Source organism: Ursus arctos, unplaced genomic scaffold, assembly GCF_023065955.2.
Source record: "Ursus arctos isolate Adak ecotype North America unplaced genomic scaffold, UrsArc2.0 scaffold_22, whole genome shotgun sequence".
NCBI classification, from domain to species: Eukaryota; Metazoa; Chordata; class Mammalia; order Carnivora; family Ursidae; genus Ursus; species Ursus arctos.
The window spans coordinates 1,239,738-1,259,660 of NW_026622897.1; the positions used below are offsets into that span (position 1 = coordinate 1,239,738).

Sequence of the window (19,923 nt, forward strand, 5' to 3'; positions counted from 1 at the left end):
GCGCTGGCCGCCGGCAGGGGCGTGGCCCTACGTGGGCGGGGCCGGCGCTGCGCGCCTGCCGAGCTGGGTGGTGTGGCGGGGCAGTGGACCGGGCCGGCCTTGTCCCTGGTGCTGCCGGTAACCCCTAGTCATCTGCGGCCCAGAGTGAGCCGGTGGAGCAGGCCGCGGGGCACCCGCCGCCCGGGGCTGCCTGCCACTCCGGGCGTGTTTCCTCCGGGGGCGGCCTGGAGCCCTGGCTGTCGCTGTCCCGGCTTCCGCCGAGCTCGCCGTCCAGGTGAGGGGCACCGGGTGGCGGCCGACCTGGCGAGGAGGGCCCCTCACAGATTCCCCGCCCCGCCGCTGCGGAGGAGCGCCCGCTCCTAAAGGTCAGCGCGGGCCAGCGCGCTCCCGGAGAAAGCCGGCGCCGTGAGCCTGCGTGTGATCCGAGCCTGCCTCTGCACCGCGGCAGTGCTGCTGGGTGGGGGGCGACTCGGGCACTTGACGTTCAGCCCCGGGGCTACGGCTCCGGAGACGCTGCTTCCACCCGCCCGCCAGCTGGGGCGTCGCGTGTGCGTAGTGCCAACTGGACGGACCCAGGGCCCAGACCAGTTCGTGCCACTAACGCGCAGTCCGCTCGCTTTGCCTACGAGTTTGGTTTTTCGTCTGTTTAGATTCCACAGAGAAGTTTGATCATCCAGTATTGTAATCTGTCTGATTTCTCTTAACCGCATGACTTCAAGATCCATCCATGTTGTCCCAAATGGTAGGATTTCTCTTTTTTTCTTATTTTTGGCCGAGTAATATTCTGTTGTGATACACACGCAGATACATCTCACACAACTTCTGTATCCCCTCATGTATTGATGGACAGTTAGTTGTTTCCATGTCTGGGCCATGGGGCTGAAGGGAGCTTCTGCGTTGGTGTTTCTGTTACCTCTGGACATACAGCTGACCCTAGAACAGACAGGTTTGAATTGTGTAGCTCCACTTACTCGCAGATTTGTTTCAGTACTGTGTGCTTTCCTCAGGATTTTCTTCCTAACTTTTCTTTTCTCCAGCTGACTTTATTGTAAATACAGTGTATAATACGGTATGACCTATGAAATCCGTGTTCATCGGCTGTTTATGGGACGAATAAGCTCAATAGTAGGCTGTTGGCAGTAATGTTTCTGGGGAGTCAAAAGTTACAGATCTTCAACTGAGCATGGGAGTGTTGGTGCTTTGAACACCCATGTTGTTCAAGAGTCACCTGTATTCCTACAAGTGGAATTTATGGATCCGACGGTGTTTGACTTTCATTTCTTGAGGATCCTCTATGCTCTTTTCCTGAGCGGCTGCACCAGTTTGCATTCCCACCAACAGTGCACGAGGGTCCCCTTTCCTCCATCCCAGACAGCACTTGCTGTGTCATCCTTTTGACAGAGGCCGTGCTAAAAGGCACGGGGTAATAACTCACTGTGATTTTAATATGCATGTCCCTAATGACTATTGATATAAAGCATCTTTTCACACACCTGTTGGCCTTTCATATATATTCTTAAGAGAAATGTCTATTCAATCCTTTGCCCAGTTTTTAATTGGGCTATTTGTTTCCTTGCTGTTTGTTGAGTTGTAGGAGTTCTTTAAATGTTTCGGATATTAATCCCTTATCAGGCATATGGTTTGCAATTTTTATCCCCACTCCATAGATTGTCCTTTCACTTTATTATTTTGCTGTGCACAATATTATTATTTTAGTGTGATGTAGTCCCACTTATTTTTGATTTTGTTGCCTATGCTTTCAGTGTTACAACCAAAAATCATCACAAAGACCACGTCAAGGAGTTTTATTCCTGTTTTCCACTAGGAGTTTCATGACTTGAGGTCTTACACTTAAGTTGTTAATCAGTTTTGAGTTGGTTTTTGTGAGTGGTGTATAATCAGGGTCCAGTTTCATTCTTTTCCATGTGAATATCCAGTTTTCCCAGCACCATTTATTGAAGAGCTGTCTTTTCTCCAAGGAGTATTCTTTAAGGAAGAAGAGGAAGAACTCCTCTTACACAACTACAACTTCTTCTTCTAGACCTAGGGAATAAGAGCCCAGCACACCTGGACATGACTGGAGAGATCTCGGTTGCATCTGTGGAATTCTCTGGGAAAAAAAATGAAAGGCCGAGTCCATGTATGGTATTCCCTCATTCAGTTTATTACTCACATAGTACTTAATGATCACTTAAAATAAACCAGGAACTGTGCTGGGTTTAGGGATATAAAAGGCGGGCATGACTCCTGTATTCATGAATCTTACAGTCTGGGGAGGAAAATATGTGGGGTGCATTTGCATTTAAGAGAACTTTAGTAACAAAGAATAGGGCCAATAATCTATGCTTATCAGTGATATTGGAGAGATGATGCTATCCAGGGTCATGGAGACCGTTTTCCTCACTGTCTTCTTTGATCAGTACCTGCTGCCTCCACCGTACCTCTGTGGTCAACATAGAACACTCCAGCTACTCACAGAAGGGGCATCACTGCCCATGAACAGTACATAGCATTGAGTTACGTGGTTTTAATTTTTTCTGTTGCTAACACATGGACAATACATTAGTTTCCATCAAGAAGGCACCTACCATGGAGAAGCGAAATATGACACAGTATTGTGGTTCTTTTCGTGTAGAATTTTTTTAATGAGAATAATGAGAAGGAAGGAGAGGCATGAAGCATTTACCTTAAGCAGAAACTCGTATGTTCTGCTTTCAAATTCAAAGACAGTCGGTGACTTTAGGTAAGACATAATTTCCTTTATCCTTCATTTTATTCTACTGTACATAGAAGGATATAGAGAAAAACAGCTAGATATCCATCTGTCACAACAGTGGACATGTATTCACGCCAAATAGGGCAGAAGCAAAAGAACTGAGCCCTACCGCTGCCATCTCCTTAGCATCCTGCTTACACACGCATCCCTTAGCTTCTGAAGGTTACAGAATGAAGTGATGAAAGATGTTTTAAAATAGTTGCATCTGAATCAAGGCAGCCAAAAATGGTCCCCTAAAATGTGTTAATTTATATATTCTGTACAGTTTTTTTTTTCCTTAACACCTCTTTAAAATAGGGCATTTGCACTTGTCAGGAAAAGAAGCAACACAAAAATTAAATGACTTATGGGATGCCACATAGAATTTTGGTCCTGGATCTACATAAATACTCCTTCCAATACATTATCATTTATTTTCAAAACAACCTGGCAGGCCAACATTTTATAAAATATTTCCATACACATAAGACAGAGAACAGTAGAAATGAGATGCTAGAACATGACTTCTTCCACACAAGCCCACAATGACTCCTAGTGTTTGAGAGAGGCCCAGCGGCGCAGAACTATGTGGCACATGCCGGGTGTCCCCTACACTCTAAAGCGGTGTGCTAGGGCAGGTCACCTGCTGCCTGACTGTGGCTGTGATTCACTCCGGGACCCCAACACGGAGTAGCCGCCATCTGGGGCGCTGTCTCCCATTGTGGTGGAGGAAACAGAAGACATGATGAAGCTCTGGAGTGAGAAGTATTTCAGTCCGATGGCCACACCTGGACTCATCAAGACCTGAATGTATCATCCTGCAGAGAGAGGCACCAAAGAAAAATAAATACAGTCCACAACAATATGGGGTTGGAATGAGATTTTACTCAGGATCCAGGGAAGAATAAGTACACGGTTTTGAAGGGGCAGTAGAGAAAAGCAAACAATTGGTTTTTGCTTACAGCTCACCGTGGCAGATTGTCTTTTCAAAAGACGTTGCAATGGTATCTCAGCACACTAGTTCTAGTTCTTTCTAGTTCCTTCTAGTTCTTTCAAGAAATGGAGTCTACTTGGGGCAGCTGGGTGGCTCAGTCGGTTAACCGGTTAACTGTCTGCCTTCGGCTCAGTTTATGATCCCAGGGTCCTGGGACTGAGTCCCGCCTTGGGGAGCGGGGAGTCTGCTTGTCCCTCTCTGTCCCCTGCTCGTGATCTCTCCATTTAGCTATCTCAAATAAATGGATAAAATATTTTTAAAAAATGGAGTCAATATAATAAATATTAATAATAATATAAATATTATTGGTTCATCGATTGTGAGAAATGTACCATACTAATGTACCATACTAATAGTGGAAACTGGGCATGGGATTTAAATGTCTGTATTGTCGCTGCCACTTTTCTGTAAATCTGAAACTCTTCTAAAATAGAAAGGTTTATTTTTAAGAGGGTCAAAGTAAGCAGAAAGAAGTAGATAAAAATTTAAAAGTAGTAGAGTGCAGGAAGAAAGAGTAGTAACTCAAGAGAGCCATCTAGGTCGATGCCTTGAGGAAGGTCAGAATACATAAAATTCTGGATGTGGGATCATAGGTTGAAGATACTGTCTTGTAGATCAGGTAGGCAAAAACAGAGCACCCTCAGTTAGAAACCTAACCAGGAAGATTAAGAGTAAGTGCTCAGGGGGCGCCTGGCTGGCTCAGTCAGTAGAGCATGGACTCTTGATTTCAGGGTTGTGAATCTGGACCCCACATTAGGTGTAGAGATGACTTAAAAATTAAAAATAAAAAAGTGCTCAGGAGGGAGATCATATTAAACTGGACACCTGTTGCCCTCTGGTATAGGAATGTGTATCCCAGATAAAGACGAGCAGTTCATAAAATTAACGTTACTGGCAGAGAGTGCACTATTTTCATGGCCTGCTGCAGAAAAGAGCTCTATGGATGAGAAGACCAAGACCGAGTGCAAGCAGCTTGGGTTTAGTTAGGTGTGTTCTTACAAGCATTTTTACAATCTTACGTATGGATGAGTATTGCGTTTTTGTTCTACTTTATACTTCCCACACTTAATCTTGGAAAGATGGCATAGTGGAAATGGTTTCTTACAATGAGAACCACCAATAGACTAGTGGATTTGCCTTTTAAAATTCTGTAGCCATGGAAAAATTATCTAATCATGTTGTGACTCAGTTTTGCCATCTCTGTAGTAAAAGAACAGTATCTGCCTTATCAGGACATCACAGCATTGTACTATTGAGAAAGTGAGAAAATAGGTATAAAGGTGCTGAAAACAAAACTGCCAATGGGTACATAATTATGTATCCTTAGGGTACACTCAACAAAAATCAACTCCCACTAATCCAGAAGGGGGACTTCTTTCCAGTGCTCCACAGAATCAAAGCAAGGAGGAAAAGGAGGCACGTAAAGGGGGTGGTTTGCTCTGGTTCCCATTCCCACCCAGATTCTGGTAATGGGGCTTTCCCGTTCATATCAGCACCCACTTCCCTGCAGGTCAACAACCCTGCCTTTAGGGATCTTAACCGTGTTCCCAGCCCCTGAAAATAGGGTTGTCTGCATGGGGCCATTTGAACGGGTAGGCATCATTTCTTCGGAAAACACATTGGTGACGTGTGGGCAGGTCTTGAAGGCCTTCAGTACTCAGCACAGGGTAGATAGTTGTCATGAGTCTGCAGCAGGGCAGTGACCCCTGCAAAGCTCTCAGACCTCTACTGGGCAGCCACGCTGCTCCGGTCATGGTCACAGTCACAGGCAATGGCAGTGCTGGTGCTTCTTGATGCCAGGTCAGCTCCTGTGCACATGCTGTTCGCCAATCTGCTTGCTAACCTCCAGCCTCACAGAGACCCCTCCACGTCTGAGCCTTACCCAGCTCTGGAACCCCATCCCTACCCAAGATGACCTTCAACTGTTACAGCATATTTTTAAAAGTAAAAAACCCAAATCAACTATTCTTTGCATTTCCGATTTTATAGTCCTAATTCTCCTTGAGGCAATGAGAATGACACTGACCAAATATGTGGTCATGAGCGAGAATGCGCAGAGAAGAAAAGCACACACAAATTTTCAAAATATTTTCTCTCCACGGGCTAAAAAATGCAGACAATTGCCAGACAACCTTCAGTGAGTTCTTGCACATTCTTTTTTTTTTTTAAGATTTTATTTATTTATTCGACAGGATAGAGACAGCCAGCGAGAGAGGGAACACAAGCAGGGGGAGTGGGAGAGGAAGAAGCAGGCTCATAGTGGAGGAGCCTGATGTGGGGCTCGATCCCATAATGCCGGGATCACGCCCTGGACCGAAGGCAGACGCTTAACCGCTGTGCCACCCAGGCGCCCCAGTTCTTGCACATTCTATCTGCAGCCCAGGCTTCCATCTGCACAGGTTCTGGGTAGAACTCCCATGTGGGCCCACCTACAGAATCTGTGGGGCCCAGAGCAGCATGAAAATTCAGAGCCCTTGTTCAAAACTCCCTGAATGCTGCGTGAGAGCTGACCACCGAATCCTTCCAAGCGCAAGGCTGTGTGCAACCCCACAGACCACATGTGTGGGAGGCCAGCGCTGTGTGCACCTGAGAAGCAAGTCAAGGCCTACAGTCGCATGCAGTGGAGCTCAAAGTCTGTGCATGGCAGAGTGCCACGTGCCCATGACAAGTCATTCTCCCCTGTCCTGGACACACGGCGAGGTCTTCCCACTGTCTTAGGCAGTCGGGAATCGCCACCACCATCTTCACTCTTTCTCTCTCAATCAGCCAGATTCAAACAACTTTAGAGAGAAGTGTATCACCTGGGGGACAATGAAGAGGACTTGATGCCTGCCAAACACCACAATCAACTGTCAAATGAAGGATAAACAAAATTCTGTTACCTTAAGCCACTGAAATTTGGGGTGTTTATTTGTAACAGTTGCCGTACCTTGACTGTGTATGTCAGGACAGGGCAGTGTTACAGTAACAGACCACACCAAAATCTCATTATCTTATAACAAAAAGTATTTCTTGTTTATGATAGACCATCAAGAACACTATACCCATCATAGCTAGCTCCTCGGCGCTAGGCTGATCAAACCCCCATCTTGACTGACGCTTCCACGATCACCGCAGCACTGGGAAAGAACCATGGTACGCTATACACTGGCTTTTATGTTTTCTGTGCATATGTGATATATCACTTCTACTTACATTTTAGAGCATAACAACTCAAATGCCCGTGCCCATCTTCAAAGAGAGCAAAGACCAGACTGTTGCGTCCAACATGTAAAGAAGTTGTCAGCAGAGGAGATGACTATTAAACTTAGTCCAAAGCTGACTCAACAGCTTTTATTTTCTAAGCTTTGTTGGAATACGTTATACCAGAAGTAATTTGCAACATGTTGTCTGTTTAACCATGGACCTATGCAATGCTTTTATCCATGTTTTAAAAGGAAGGAATTTGATTAAAGGCAAACCATCTTATGTAATTAGCCAAGGAAAAAGCTTTCAGGACTTTCAAATGTTAACTGTTTTCCCTATCTAGGAAGTGCTATAAAGCTCAAATTAGTTAGGAATGACTTATACATTTTTTGTTTTGAACACCTAGAGATGCTTTTCAGATATCCGTATTGCCATATTCTTGATGCTTTGAATGACTACATCCAGTTCTGCACCTACACCTGCTGGCATTGCTTTTTAACCTTCCTGGGGTCCGTTGTCTAAAAAATAGAGACATTTTCAGATCTGACACACAGACAGAGAGAGCAAAGAACTGTAGGCCAACTATGTGCCAAGAAAGGGGAAATGCGGACGTATTTGGCAAGTGAGAGCAAGGCCTCCCATGTGAATACAGACATTGGGCCTTGGAAGAAGGATGCTGCCATACAGAAACTCACAATCTGTACAGAACAAGTAGGCAGCGGACAGTGAAGAAGCAGGTCAGCAGGCTGGGGAGCTGCAGAGCCCCAGTGCGCCTTGGTAACATATCTAGTACAGCTGTCCCCAGTGAGAAGTAGAAGGTAGACCATGAGCCTAGCGAGACCCTAACTCTATGGGAAGTAGAAGGAGGCAGAGTGATACGTGTAGGATACAGTTATCTGCCTGTCGCAAGATCTTACAACAGAGAGGGGGCTTAGATGAGAACTGGTTGGTTTTCTGGAAGAGGTAGAGGGACTAAGGAATTCTACAGATCAAGGTCCTTTTAAAGTTAGAAAAGCATACTGCTCCTAGACACTAGGTCTAGGTAGTAACTTTTCCTAAAAGTTTTAAGTGAAAAAGGTATAAAAGGTCTCTCAGTTAAAAAAAAAAAAAAAAAAAAGAAAGAAAGAAAGATGACATAATCTTTCTACTAAGATCAATTAAAGGTTTTAACCTTGCCATCCAAACTTACTATTTCAGAGAGCCTTCAGATAGCCATCATTCGTACAAAGAGAGGGGCACGTATATGAGGGATCAGAGATGAATCATTCTTGAGAATTATATATGAGAAAGAGCTGTGGGATTTACAATACAGAAAGTCAAGTTTTTAAGGTAATTGTATTGTTGAAGAAAACATGCACCCAGGTAAAAAAAGATTTTGAGCCGTAACACAAGCAAGCTCTCAGAGTGTCCCCAGCAGGAAGCCCAGAGAAGCTGTCTTTCTGGTTTACAGGTTGCTGGACCATGAGGAGCCACATCGGAACCCGATGGCAAGGACTGCATCACACGGAGATCTTAGATCCCTCTCCTTTCCCTAATAAAGGACTACCCCAAATGTGTGTTCATTGACTTCACAGCCCCATTCCAGGCAAGAACATGAGCCCCATGACAGGAGTATCTTCCATTAGTTTCAGGGAATAAGGTTCTTATGGTGTAAAATTTCACATTTCATAATTGTTAGATATCTTTAGGGACTAAAGGTGCCAAGGTGATAGGAGAAAAACTAGGTCTCTTCCTTTATATCTGTTCTGAGCTACCCTTGAGTAAATTGATGCTACCAATTTTTTGATGCTCTATTCTCATAGCAACAGGCTGCGATGTCAGAGGGTTATTTTATCACAGAAGTTATCCAAAAAAAGATGCTGGGCTGAGAAGCATCTCATCTTAATTGCATGGTATTCAACTATCACTTCACATAAATAAAAATGGAAATAGAAAATAAAAAACTTGTACTAACAGTTTATGTGAACACTTTTATTAATAGTTGCATGGTATGAAGAAGCTTTCCTTTTAGTGCTTTATCTCAGTGGTTACGTATTTTTTAAAATAATATTACAGGGCATTCAGTTACAAGTCTAAGCAAGACTATCTCCTGCGAATAAAGGTAGGCTAGGTCAGGCACACAGTCAAGAAAGCCGCATCAGGGGTGCCTGGGTGGCACAGCAGTTGAGCGTCTGCCTTCGGCTCAGGGCGTGATCCCGGCGTTATGGGATCGAGCCCCACATCAGGCTCCTCCGCTATGAGCCTGCTTCTTCCTCTCCCACTCCCCCTGCTTGTGTTCCTCTCTTGCTGGCTGTCTCTATCTCTGTCAAATAAATAAATAAAATCTTAAAAAAAAAAAAAAAAGCCGCATCAAAGCATTTAAAAGAATAATCAGCTTCATTAGAGAGGAAAAGACTACCTATTACTAGGTTTGGAATTTTTTTATAGTAAGAACCTTAAAACAGTAGTTTCACTAGCATACTTGATCACATGGAAAGGCAAAATTAAAAGCACTAGCTTTGTTTATCAGACAAATGATTATCACTTGAACTCGGTTGGTGTAGGGAAGACAGCACTCTGAAAAGCCGCCACTAACTCACGTGCCCGTGAATTTGTGAAGTGGCCTCCCTGTGAGACAGGGTGGGTGCGTCTGGAGGCGCTCAGTTGGGACACAGCGACATAGAAGCCCGAGTCCAGTTGTTGAAGACGTGTGTTTGCCTGTTGACACTCCACGCTAGTCGGGTCCACTGGGGGCTCTGTTCTTTGTCATCAGAGCAGCCGCTGTCTAGAACTGTGCTCGTTACTGCGGCAGAAGAAAGACAGGAGGTTATTTTGTGTAGCACAAGCAGCATTTTGTCTCTTACCTGGAAGGACGTCTGGAAGGTGTGGTTGTCAGTAGGACTGCTCCCAAACTTCCAGCGCTCGTTCTCTCGTGCATAAGGCCCAGCTGCTTACCTGTCCCCCACCCCCCGCCATTAGATGTGACCCTGTGACTTGCTTGGCTAATACAGCGTGAATAGAACTGATGGGCAGAAGCTTCCAGAGCCCCTGAGTGCTCTGCCACATGGTTTCTTCTTCCTCAATACCAAAAAGATATTTGTCAATGAAACCCATATATAAGCAAATACAAAGCAAAGCTCAAGAAATACAATTTTTGCTAAGAAGTATAAAAACATCACAAAACTACACTTAAAAAAAAATTCTCCCCTGGAGCCTGGGTGGCTCAGTCTGTGAAGCGTCTGCCTTCGGCTCAGGTCATGATCTCAGGGTCCTGGGATCGAGTCCGCGTGGGGCTCTCTGCTCAGCGGGGAGTCTGCTTCTCTGTCTCCCTCTGCCCTTCCCCCTGCTCATGTATCCTCTCTCTCTCTCACTCTCTCTCTCCCTCTCAAATAAATAAAATCTTAAAAAAAAAATAAATTCTCCCAAGACTGGTGTTCTTTTCATCTTAGAACAGGTTTAGGGTACAGTCTCTGCCATCCTCCTATAATTCTTACAATTAATATTATGTTTAAAATTAAAAAACAGCAGCATTCAAATAAAAAGTATTTAAAATTTGATAGAAATTCAAAACATTTAAATTATTTAATGTCTTTTTTTTTTTTAAATAATGAAACACACAAGTATTACCTGCAAGGAACTCCACACTTTTTGCTCTCCTGTAAAGTCTGTTTCTGGTTCTCTTTGTGAGTGGAGATTGGGGAAAATCATACCCACATTATCACATTTCTGGCCTCTTCCCCCACCTCCTCTACACTGCCCAGGATACCTGTGGGGCAGGAGGGGCACAGAAGTGCAGACCAAAGAATTATCTTCAGCTATGTGTTACAAACAGACAAACACTAAGTCCCTTGCCTACATAGCTCCTTCCTCTCTCCCCCCAATTTCCAGTTGCAGTTGATTGCAGAACCGACTCTGTGTCCTGGGCAATGGTTAGCAACCACTCACTGACTTAGAATGGTCAGAAGACATAGAGCTCCTTTTGTCCTACAGGCGTAAATATATGTAAGTGTTAAATATCCCATTAGGATGTATCTTTCATTATGCTGGTGACTAAAATCTGTAAATGCCACGTCGAAGGTAAGTTGCAGCTTTGGCAAGTCTGAAGAAGGCGTTCTGAAAACACCTGTCATGCCCAGCCCCCCACACTGTCCAAGAATAGTAACGGGAAGATTACTGCTATACTATGAACATGATATAACAGTCCTGTGGCATTTTTTCCTTAAACTGAGTAAGTGTATCGAGTATATTTTATAAGGGGAGCAATTTTTATAACTAACCAATCTTTGTCAAACATAATGGATCAAACGGAAAAAATCTTTTTTCCTCTAGTCACTTTCATAGAACGGGTGCAGGTGTGTTTGAGCTCACGTGCAACAGTGAATCCCTGTGGACGCTGAAGACATGTTCAGGGGTTTGGGAGGTCACAGTGTTTTCACAAGGTAAGACATTTTCACTGATGGTGCAAAAGCACCGGCATCTGTGGTAGGCAGAATTCTCGGCTGGCGCAAGGTTTCCATGCACTGTGTAACCCGCTAACCTTGAGCAGGGCGACACCTGTGAACAGGATGGGCTAGTTCTCCCACTGAATTTACTACTCAGTTGACTTTGATTTAATAAAGAAGGTTATCCACTGGGCCTGGTCGAATCAGGTGAACCCTGAGAGGGAATTAGGCCTTTCCTGCTGTAAGAGATTGGAGACACAAGGTTGAGCTGACGTGTGGGGGAGTCTACAGCCGGCGCTGCATAGAGAGGTGAGGGACTGGGGGGCCTCGAGCTGCTCAAAGTAACCGCAGCTGACAGCCCGCAAGGAAACGGGGACTGCAGTCTTATACCCGGAAGGAATTTAATTCTGCCTCCATGATAGCAGCTTAGAAGAGGAGCCTACACTCCCAATGACTCAGCCTGGCCAGCAACTTGATCGAAGTCACAAGAGACCCTCAGCAGACAACCAGGCATGCAGTTTCCCATGACCGACGGACAGGACGTCAAGCTGATAGCGGGGTGTTGCTTTCAGCCACTAAGTTTGTAGAGCTCTGTGATAAACGCTGGCACAGATCCAGGCCAGGGCACAACACTGTTCCAGTAGTCACCCATTCCTTACCTCCATGCACGTACAGGAGAGCGTCCCTCATAAAGGAGTAAATATTACCGGCTTTCCCAAATCCCACAGCTCGAGTGCAAGTCATTTCACAGTTCTGAGGGATGAAATGCAAGGCACACAAAGCGCTTGGGCCGCATGTGGAAGCACGGTGGCTGCCTTAAGGGAAAGATCCACGTGACGGGAGTCGTGGTCTAAACTAGCAGCTTGTTTCCTGCAAGACCACGTTTACCTGGAAGAATGACAAAAACTACGATTATCCAGACTGGGTATGCGGCAGACATTTTTCTCAAAAATGAATGAAATAAGGCTATCATTTCAGGGAAAACAGCTGACACAATTTGTTGCCAATTTAAATTCTGTGTAAGCTTGACAACCTCTTCAGACATAAAGATTTACGAGATCAGTGGTATACTGATGAATGTGGTGTTTTAAATATTGCATAATGAAATGTATCCACATTTGGAAGATCTTCATAGCTCAGTGAACCAGTATTTTCCAAAGGACCAATGAGTGATGTTAGGAAACTATGTGTGGGTAAAAGACCCACCTGGCGTGCAAGATGACCAATGGCTTTTAATGTAGCTGAGTATGAAATGTTGAATCACTGACATGCTTCCGGATTCTAAACTGCAACTCGCCTTTAACAAGCTACCACTTGTGGAATTTTAGTAATGAGTAATATTCACAATGATCTGAAAACGCTGATGAAGTTCTTTCCGATTTTCCAACTACACGTCCATGTGGGGCCAGGTTTTTCCAGGTACCTCTGTGGGTCAACGTATTGCTAGAGATAGGATGAAGAGGCAGATAGAGGGTCTAGCTGTCTCCTACTAAGGCATAAATTAAAGAGATTTAAAAAAGTGTAAAACAGTGTCAGTATTCTGACCAAATTTGTTTGTTTTGAGAATTATTTTTTTAAAGATTTTGTTTATTTATTTAGAGATGGAATGAGTGCACAAGGGAAAGGAAATGGGGAAGGGGCGGAGGGGAAGGGAGAGGGACAAGAGGACTCTGTGCTGAGCTTGGAGCTGGACATGGGGTTCAATCTCATGACCCCAAGATCAAGACCTGAGCAGAAACCAAGAATTGGCTCTTAACTGACTGAGCCACCCAGGAGCCTGGGAATTACCGTTATTTTCATAAAAACAAATCATTTATGTTAATATGTCATGGAGTTACCATTTTTGAATAGATGAATAAATATGTTTTAAAAAAGTCTCAGTTTTCATGACCATTACAGTAAATACTGATAGAAATAATGCACAAAAAATCTTTTTGGAATCTTCAGTAACTTTTTAGAGTATAAAGAAGACCTGACACCAAAATGTTTGAGATATGCCAATACAGATCAAAATCAGGAAAGCTTGGCTCAGAAAGGTTTTGTCTCTTCTCCGGCTTACATTTCCTGTTTTCATGCCACCCGCTAGCCAACTGCTAAACCAACATCCTACATTAAGAAACAAAACAAAATGAACAGCACCCTACTGCTGATATCAATTACTCTATTGCTTAGGGTGGCTTAACTTACTATAAAAAACAGCCCCACATACATATGCTGTAAAATGGCCCAAACACAATTAAGTTTATTTCTTATTTAACAGCTGCTGGCCCTGCTCCACACTGAGTCAGGAGCCCTGCGCGCTACACATTTATGGTCTGCCATCTCTTGTTGTTTTGTATCCAGCTCGCAAAAGATGAAGGTACACTCACTTCTTTCAAACCCTGTCTTGTAAGTGGCACACGTTACTTCTGCTTACATCCTACTGGTGAGAATGAGTTAAGGGCCACACCTGGAGAGTACCCACTTCTTCGCTGTGGCAGGAGAGAAGGGATCTTGGTAGATGGCTGGCTATCTACCACTGTGAAATAGTGCCTAGAGATAGTTTGCAATTGGATTTGGATATCAATCTTGGTTCTACAAGTAATCATCTCCGTGGCTTTGTATAAGTTACTTATATCTGAGATTCCTTCTGATTCATTGAAGCTTCATGAGTACAGAGACCTAATCTGTCTTCTTTCCACTCTATGCCTAATTCTAGGTAGACGGCAGTGACACAGAGAATTCCTACCCTCACAGGGTTTACCCTCTACGGGAGTTTGTTTCTTGACATCTGGGTTAAAGAATAATTGAACACTCAAATGTCATATCTTGTGGAAGTCCAAAGCCCACCTAAGGTTCCTAAAAATTCCTGGGAGGATAACATCCACATGACCTCACTTGCTTCCCAGATTCATGTTCCTACCTGTACTAACTTCATACTCACCACATTGCTGTGGATGCTTAATACAACCATTTCACACATTTCCACCGAAACAACTCACCTAGACCAATATGTGAGTATAGTTGGCTTTCCTGAAGACTTTGTGAAGGGTCGTGATGTCCACTGCACAGCAAAAATCTCTGTATCCATATTCAGCCATCTTTGCTTTCAAAATCCTTTCTCGCTACCCAGTCATCTTGGGTTCCTGTTTGGATTTTTTTCCCATCCAGTGGCCGGCATCTCAACTCATGGACTCCTTTCTCCCACTTTGTGGATTATTTCATGAGAATTTGAATTCTTTATAATTCACAGCGGTTCTGTCTTCATTAGTTCCCACTCCCAAATATCACTCAAGGTGCTCAGCAGATAAAAAGACCCTCTTTCCAGTTATAAAAGACTGTAGTTTTAGAGGAAGTTGTGATTACTGAATGCAAATTAAAAAAAAATCTGTCTGAGTTCCTTAGGATGAAGGGTAAAATCAGAGACAAGACGATGCCTGACTAGACGACAAAATCCTTACAGGGCAGGCCTACGTCTCCAGGGCCTAGTCCATTCCTGGGCACATAGCAGCACGCAGCAAATGTTTTTGAAGATGATTTCTGAATTCGGAATATCAGAGTAAACGACCAGCAGTTTAGTAGTTTACAGTGATGCCACGGCGAAGAAAATGATACAACCCGATTCCATTCCTGTATTTCTTAAGAAATTGGTATTAGGTTTGCGTGTTATAAAGCAAGTTCACAGGTGTCACCGTACGTTTTGGTTATTTCACAAACGTGGCCGCGTGTTCAGGTAATGATCGTGATGAAAAACTGGTGGTTGCATTTTTTCTGAAACTAGTAATAGAGTAACAAGGGAAAAGGATTGTGGGAAACGAAGCAACACATAAAGGAGCGGGGAAGACGGAGCAAGAGAATTATCACAGCACTCGACTCCTGCTCTTTCTCAGCGTTTTCACAGAGCCCTCGCCTGAAGGTGGCCCAGCAGCCCGGCCGGTACCGACCCAGGTCGCAGGTGGGGAGCCCGGCGCCGCCGCTGCCGGTGCAGGAGGAGCCCGAGGGCCCCGCGCCCTCCGGAACGCGGGTCACGCGGCTTCACTGAGGTTACACTGCCTGTACCGCTTCCAGCAATCCGCTACGAGAAATCCGCAGAAAGAATCAGCAGCAGGCTTTGCGACCCGACGCACACCTGCCGGAACCCGGTAGAAAAGACCGCAGCGGCGGCGAGCAGCTCAGGAGCTTCGCCGCGGTCGGCGGCCTCCGAGAGCTGTGCGTGCGCGTGCCCGAGCGCTAACGCCCACGGCGCGCGCGGCCGCGCAGACGTCGGGCTCCGTCGCCATAGCGACTGGCCCTGGCAACGGCGAAGACGCGCGGGCCAGCAGGCGGGCCGCGCGTGTGGGCGGAGGTGGGCTCGGGTGTTGGCGGGCGCACTGCTGCCTTCCTCCGTGCTGGCCGCCGCCATGGCGGGAGGGAGCGGGGACGTGCGGAAGGTCTTCATCTTCACCACGACCCAGAATTACTTCGGCCTGGTGTCGGAGCCCTGGGACCAGCCGCTGATGTACAGCTGCCCTGAAGTCAACAACTTCCTGGACGACGGCAACCAGATGCTGCTCCGCGTGCAGCGCACGGACGCCGGCGTCTCCTTCTCCAACGCGGTACGGTCCCCGCGTCCTGGACGCCGCAGGCCGGGCCGGGGTCACGGGTCGCCTCCCCCACCCGCCGCGGCCTCCCCGCTGGGAACCCCCCCGGAGCGGGCCCTGCTCAGCCCCCCTCAGCGACCCCCCCCAACTCGGGCTCCCCCCGGAACGGGACCCTCCGCGGCCTCCCCGCTGGGAACCCCCCCTGGAGCAGGCCCTGCTCAGCCACCCCCTAACTCGGGCTCCCCCCAGAACGGGACCCCCCCGCGGCCTCCCCGCTGGGAACCCCCCCGGAGCGGGCCCTGCTCAGCCCCCCTCAGGAGCCCCCCAACTCGGGCTCCCCCCGAAGCGGGATCCCTCTCAGTCCCCGGTCAGCCTCCACCCTGGGGACCCCTCCCCAGCGGGTCCCATCCCCACGGGGCCCTCCGCTCCTCCGGGGTCCTTCCCCGGGCCAAATCCTCTCGGCCCCTTCCCCCTCAGGCCCTTCCCCCCAGGTCCCCTCCGTACCTGGTCCGCCAGCTCCCCCCTCCCCCGGAGTAGCCCCGCCCTGTGTGCTAATCTGCACCCGCACACCTGTGCAGAGCACCTCTTGTGCTCTTCTAGTTTTGCTTTCTTCTGAAACACTACACGTGTGTTACAACTAAAAAGAAAACGTCTACCTTATCAAAAAAAATTTTCTCCTCCCTCTTGAGGTTCTTTGAGGCAAGTTGTAGTTCATCTTTTTTGGGGTATGCGCTGAGCTTAAATGGACTTGAGGGCAAGATTGGTTAGGAATTCAGACCTTTTAGGAAGTGGTGGAATACAAAGTTTGAATTCTTTTTGGGGGGCCAGTGTGTGATTGACTCACTGAGGTAGGGCGCTGCTGCCTGCCTGGCAGGATTGCTGGAGAGGCCGGTCCATTTCCAGTCTGCGCCTAGATAAGGAAGCCTGAGGATTAGCAGAAGATTGGTTTCAGGCATTGCAGGGCTCAGTAAATGCAGACCTATCTAAAACCTCTTCCTTTCCTGTTCGCCCATATCTGAAGGTCCAACAGTCAGCACACAGCAACCCTTGAGCGCATTTTTGTTTCATGGTTGAGTCATTCACCCCACTCACTAGGAATCTGTAGTCTTGAATGTAATTCAGTTCTTTTCAGTAAACTTTGATTTTGAACTCGTGTGCTGGGCACTCTGCTAGGCTCCATGGGTTTAGAAGACACTCTATCAGGCACTGCTTTGCGTCTTTATGCCCTTGGGGTCATTCAATATTCGAGGCAATACTGTAGAGAAGGATTGTCTTTTTATTTCCATTTTTATGGCAAAAGAGGGAATTAAGGCACAAAGTTTCCATCCCAAGTGGTAACTACTCCACTGCTCTAATTGGTGGTAGAATTCAGAATGGGAGTCCCTGCCTCTGCCTTCCAGAGCCTCCCTCCAGTGGCCTCAGGTGAGCTACACCACTCAACAAACTACAAAATCAGGTACACTGTTGTAAATGCCACTGAAAGTTTAAGTAGGCTGTAGTCCGGGGAAAACAGAATGAGGGTTTGGATTGCTGAAAATGTATCTTGGGTACTGAAAATTGAAGCAATAAGTAGTTCAAGAGCCCAGCAATATATTTTATATTTAGTCATATACCACACTACAGACTTTTAGTTATGTTTGAAATGCTTTGTGTCTTGCATTGTACGGTAGATGTCTGACAGCATGACTTAATAAATATTGAGTACTTAAAATGGGCCTGGCACTTTACAGGGTGCTTGGAATGAAGCCAGAAACAGGGCAGAATTTGTCCTCAAGGAGTAGCGTTCGAGTGCACAAGATAGGCTAAACACATCCACTCAGATACATAAATGTGGCATAATTTTGGGCATTGATATGGCTCAGTCGGTTGTGTCTGCCTTAGGCTCAGGTCGTGATCCCAAGGTCCTGGGACTGAGCCCTGCATCAGGCTCCCTGCGCAGTTGGGAGTCTGTTTCTCCCTCTGGTGTTCCCCCTGCTTGTGCTCTCTTGCTCTCTCTCTTAAATAAAAATTAAAGAAAATCAAAGTAGAGTAATGTTGAAGTACTGATTGGGGTGTGGTGGAGAACTGCATTAAAATGGAGGGGGAGGGACTACCTGTCTGGATTAGTGAGCTTTGAAGTGAGATTTGGATGATGAGCTGTAGGCAGACTTAAGATTTAGAGGAAGAGTAGTAAGTACCAAGGCCCTGAGGTAGTCTCACCTAGGTTACAAGGGCCAGGCAAAAAAAAAAAAAAAAAAAAATCCAGTGATTGCAGAAGTTTAATGACTGGAGAGTGTGGAAGATGACAGCATGGGCTGATCATTTAGAACCTTGGACACCTTTAGGTTGAAAGTCTATTGGTAATCTTAACCGAGACAGATGCTTTAGGAAAGAGGTTGGCAAACTTTTTCTGTGATAGGCCAGATAATAAATATTTTAGGCTTTGCAGGGGGTCAGGTCTCTGTTGAAGCTTCAGCTCTGCTGTTGTAGAATGGAAGCGGTCCTAGATAATGTTTACATGTATATGACTGTGTTCTAATAAAATTTATGGACACTGATAATTGAATTTCATAAAATTTTTGTAATGAAATGTTATTTTTTTTTTTAAAGATTTTATTTTTAAGTAATCTCTACACCCAATGTGGGGCTCAAACCCACACCCCCCAGATCAAGAATAGCAAGCTCTCTGGACTGAGCCAGCCAGGTGGCCCTCTTCATTGTTTTAAAAAACCTATTTTAGCTTGTGGGCTGTCCAGAAACAGGCAGCAGGTTGTGGTAGGCTGGTATCTGATGGATCCCAGTAGCTGATAGAGTTATTTTGCAACCTTGAAAAAGAAAATCTTTGTACTTTGAATTAATAGCTATCAAAATTTTGTCAGTTAAGAGAAGATCGTAGTTGGCACTGATAGGGAAACTGGCAGGCGAGGCAGCTAGGAGTGCTGGTTCTGTTTTCCTCTTCTTGGGAATAAGGAACAGCTGTAGCCAACTGATCCTTTGTTTTAGCTCTGACTTTGCCTAGGACAAAACTCATCATCCTGACTGATGGCCAGGGAGCCTTGGCCACTGACTGTGGTTAGTGTTTTCAAAGTTTGATGATAAAATGTATATTTTCTGAATATTCTTTCTTCAGATAGGTGGGAGAAAGAGAGTACGGGGTATGTACTATGTAAGGACTAAAGAGTGAATTTTTCAAAACTACGTATTTGTAGCTTATTGTTCTTGCTTGTAATTGGAATAAAATCATACTAGCAATAGAATTTTAATGTGTGCAACTGGGAGTTTGAGAAATGCAGCAATACCGAGTAAGTGCCATTTCCCTCCTTGTGCCTAAAAAATATGATGGTTAGGGTAAAAGAAAAGTAGCAGGAAATCTCATATGTAAGATGTTACCATGCACAGCAGTGAAATTGTTTGAAAGCTTTTCAATACATATACTTCTCTTTCTGGTAAAAGAAATGAGAGCAACTGTGAAAATGTATATATAACACAAAACTTTTGGGTAATACACTTTCCAGCTAATGAACTAATTACTGTGAACTGACCTATTTTAAACATGGTTGCTTTAGTGAATTCCAAATTAGCTCATCCATTTCCAACTTTCTAGTTATACAACTTAAATGAAGAAGTTTGATGCTCAAATACTTTAAGGAAAAATTTTTGATTCAGGTAAAGGTAAATCTAGGAGATAGACAACTTAAGTCTGTTTTGGTAGCTTTGAGTTTAAATATGACTTAAAAAGCACCTTTTAAAATGCTAATTTCAGGTAAGAGGGTAATTGACATCCTTGGTTTAGACTTTTTGGAATAGAGTGTAGACATATACTACTAATCAGTGTACCTGGGGCACACAACTTTAATCTGTAGTATTAATGAATCTGGTTGGAATGGAGTAGTTAGCAGTATATGTCCACAATATTTATATAGTGCTTTCTGTTTATAAACCACTTGTCACTGTAGCTTTAGGATACAATCACATATAAGTGGGGATACATTTTTTTTTTTGTAAAGATTTTATTTATTTATTTGACAG

At 45.2% G+C, this 19,923-nt stretch overlaps 1 protein-coding gene and 2 long non-coding RNA genes across 7 annotated transcripts in view; 2 read left to right on the top strand and 1 right to left on the bottom strand.

Annotated features, from left to right (window-relative positions):
• Positions 1 to 18: 18 nt before the first annotated feature.
• LOC113260129 (uncharacterized) lies at positions 19 to 9,278 on the top strand. Of its 3 annotated transcripts, XR_003317832.4 has the most exons (4): positions 19 to 274; positions 651 to 742; positions 6,775 to 6,884; positions 8,386 to 9,278. It is a non-coding gene; the product is annotated as an uncharacterized LOC113260129 (long non-coding RNA). The 3 variants fall into 3 exon arrangements; XR_003317831.4 differs by having other exon boundaries at positions 21 to 742; XR_003317830.4 differs by lacking the exon at positions 651 to 742 and having other exon boundaries at positions 24 to 274.
• Positions 8,892 to 14,861, bottom strand: LOC113260130 (uncharacterized). 2 transcript variants are annotated; one of them, XR_008961024.1, is made up of 4 exons: positions 14,338 to 14,861; positions 12,016 to 12,244; positions 9,515 to 9,717; positions 8,892 to 9,237 (listed from the first exon to the last, which is right to left on the bottom strand). It is a non-coding gene; the product is annotated as an uncharacterized LOC113260130 (long non-coding RNA). The 2 variants fall into 2 exon arrangements; XR_003317833.4 differs by having other exon boundaries at positions 8,892 to 9,717.
• Positions 14,862 to 15,435: 574 nt separating this feature from the next.
• DYNC2H1 (dynein cytoplasmic 2 heavy chain 1) overlaps positions 15,436 to 19,923 on the top strand; it is a 299,368-nt gene continuing 294,880 nt past the window's right edge. For both annotated transcript variants that reach the window (XM_026505886.4, XM_026505887.4), the window contains exon 1: positions 15,436 to 15,930. In XM_026505886.4, the coding sequence (XP_026361671.2) occupies positions 15,736 to 15,930 (195 nt within the window). In that variant the 5' untranslated portion in view covers positions 15,436 to 15,735. The remainder of the gene's footprint in view (positions 15,931 to 19,923) is intronic.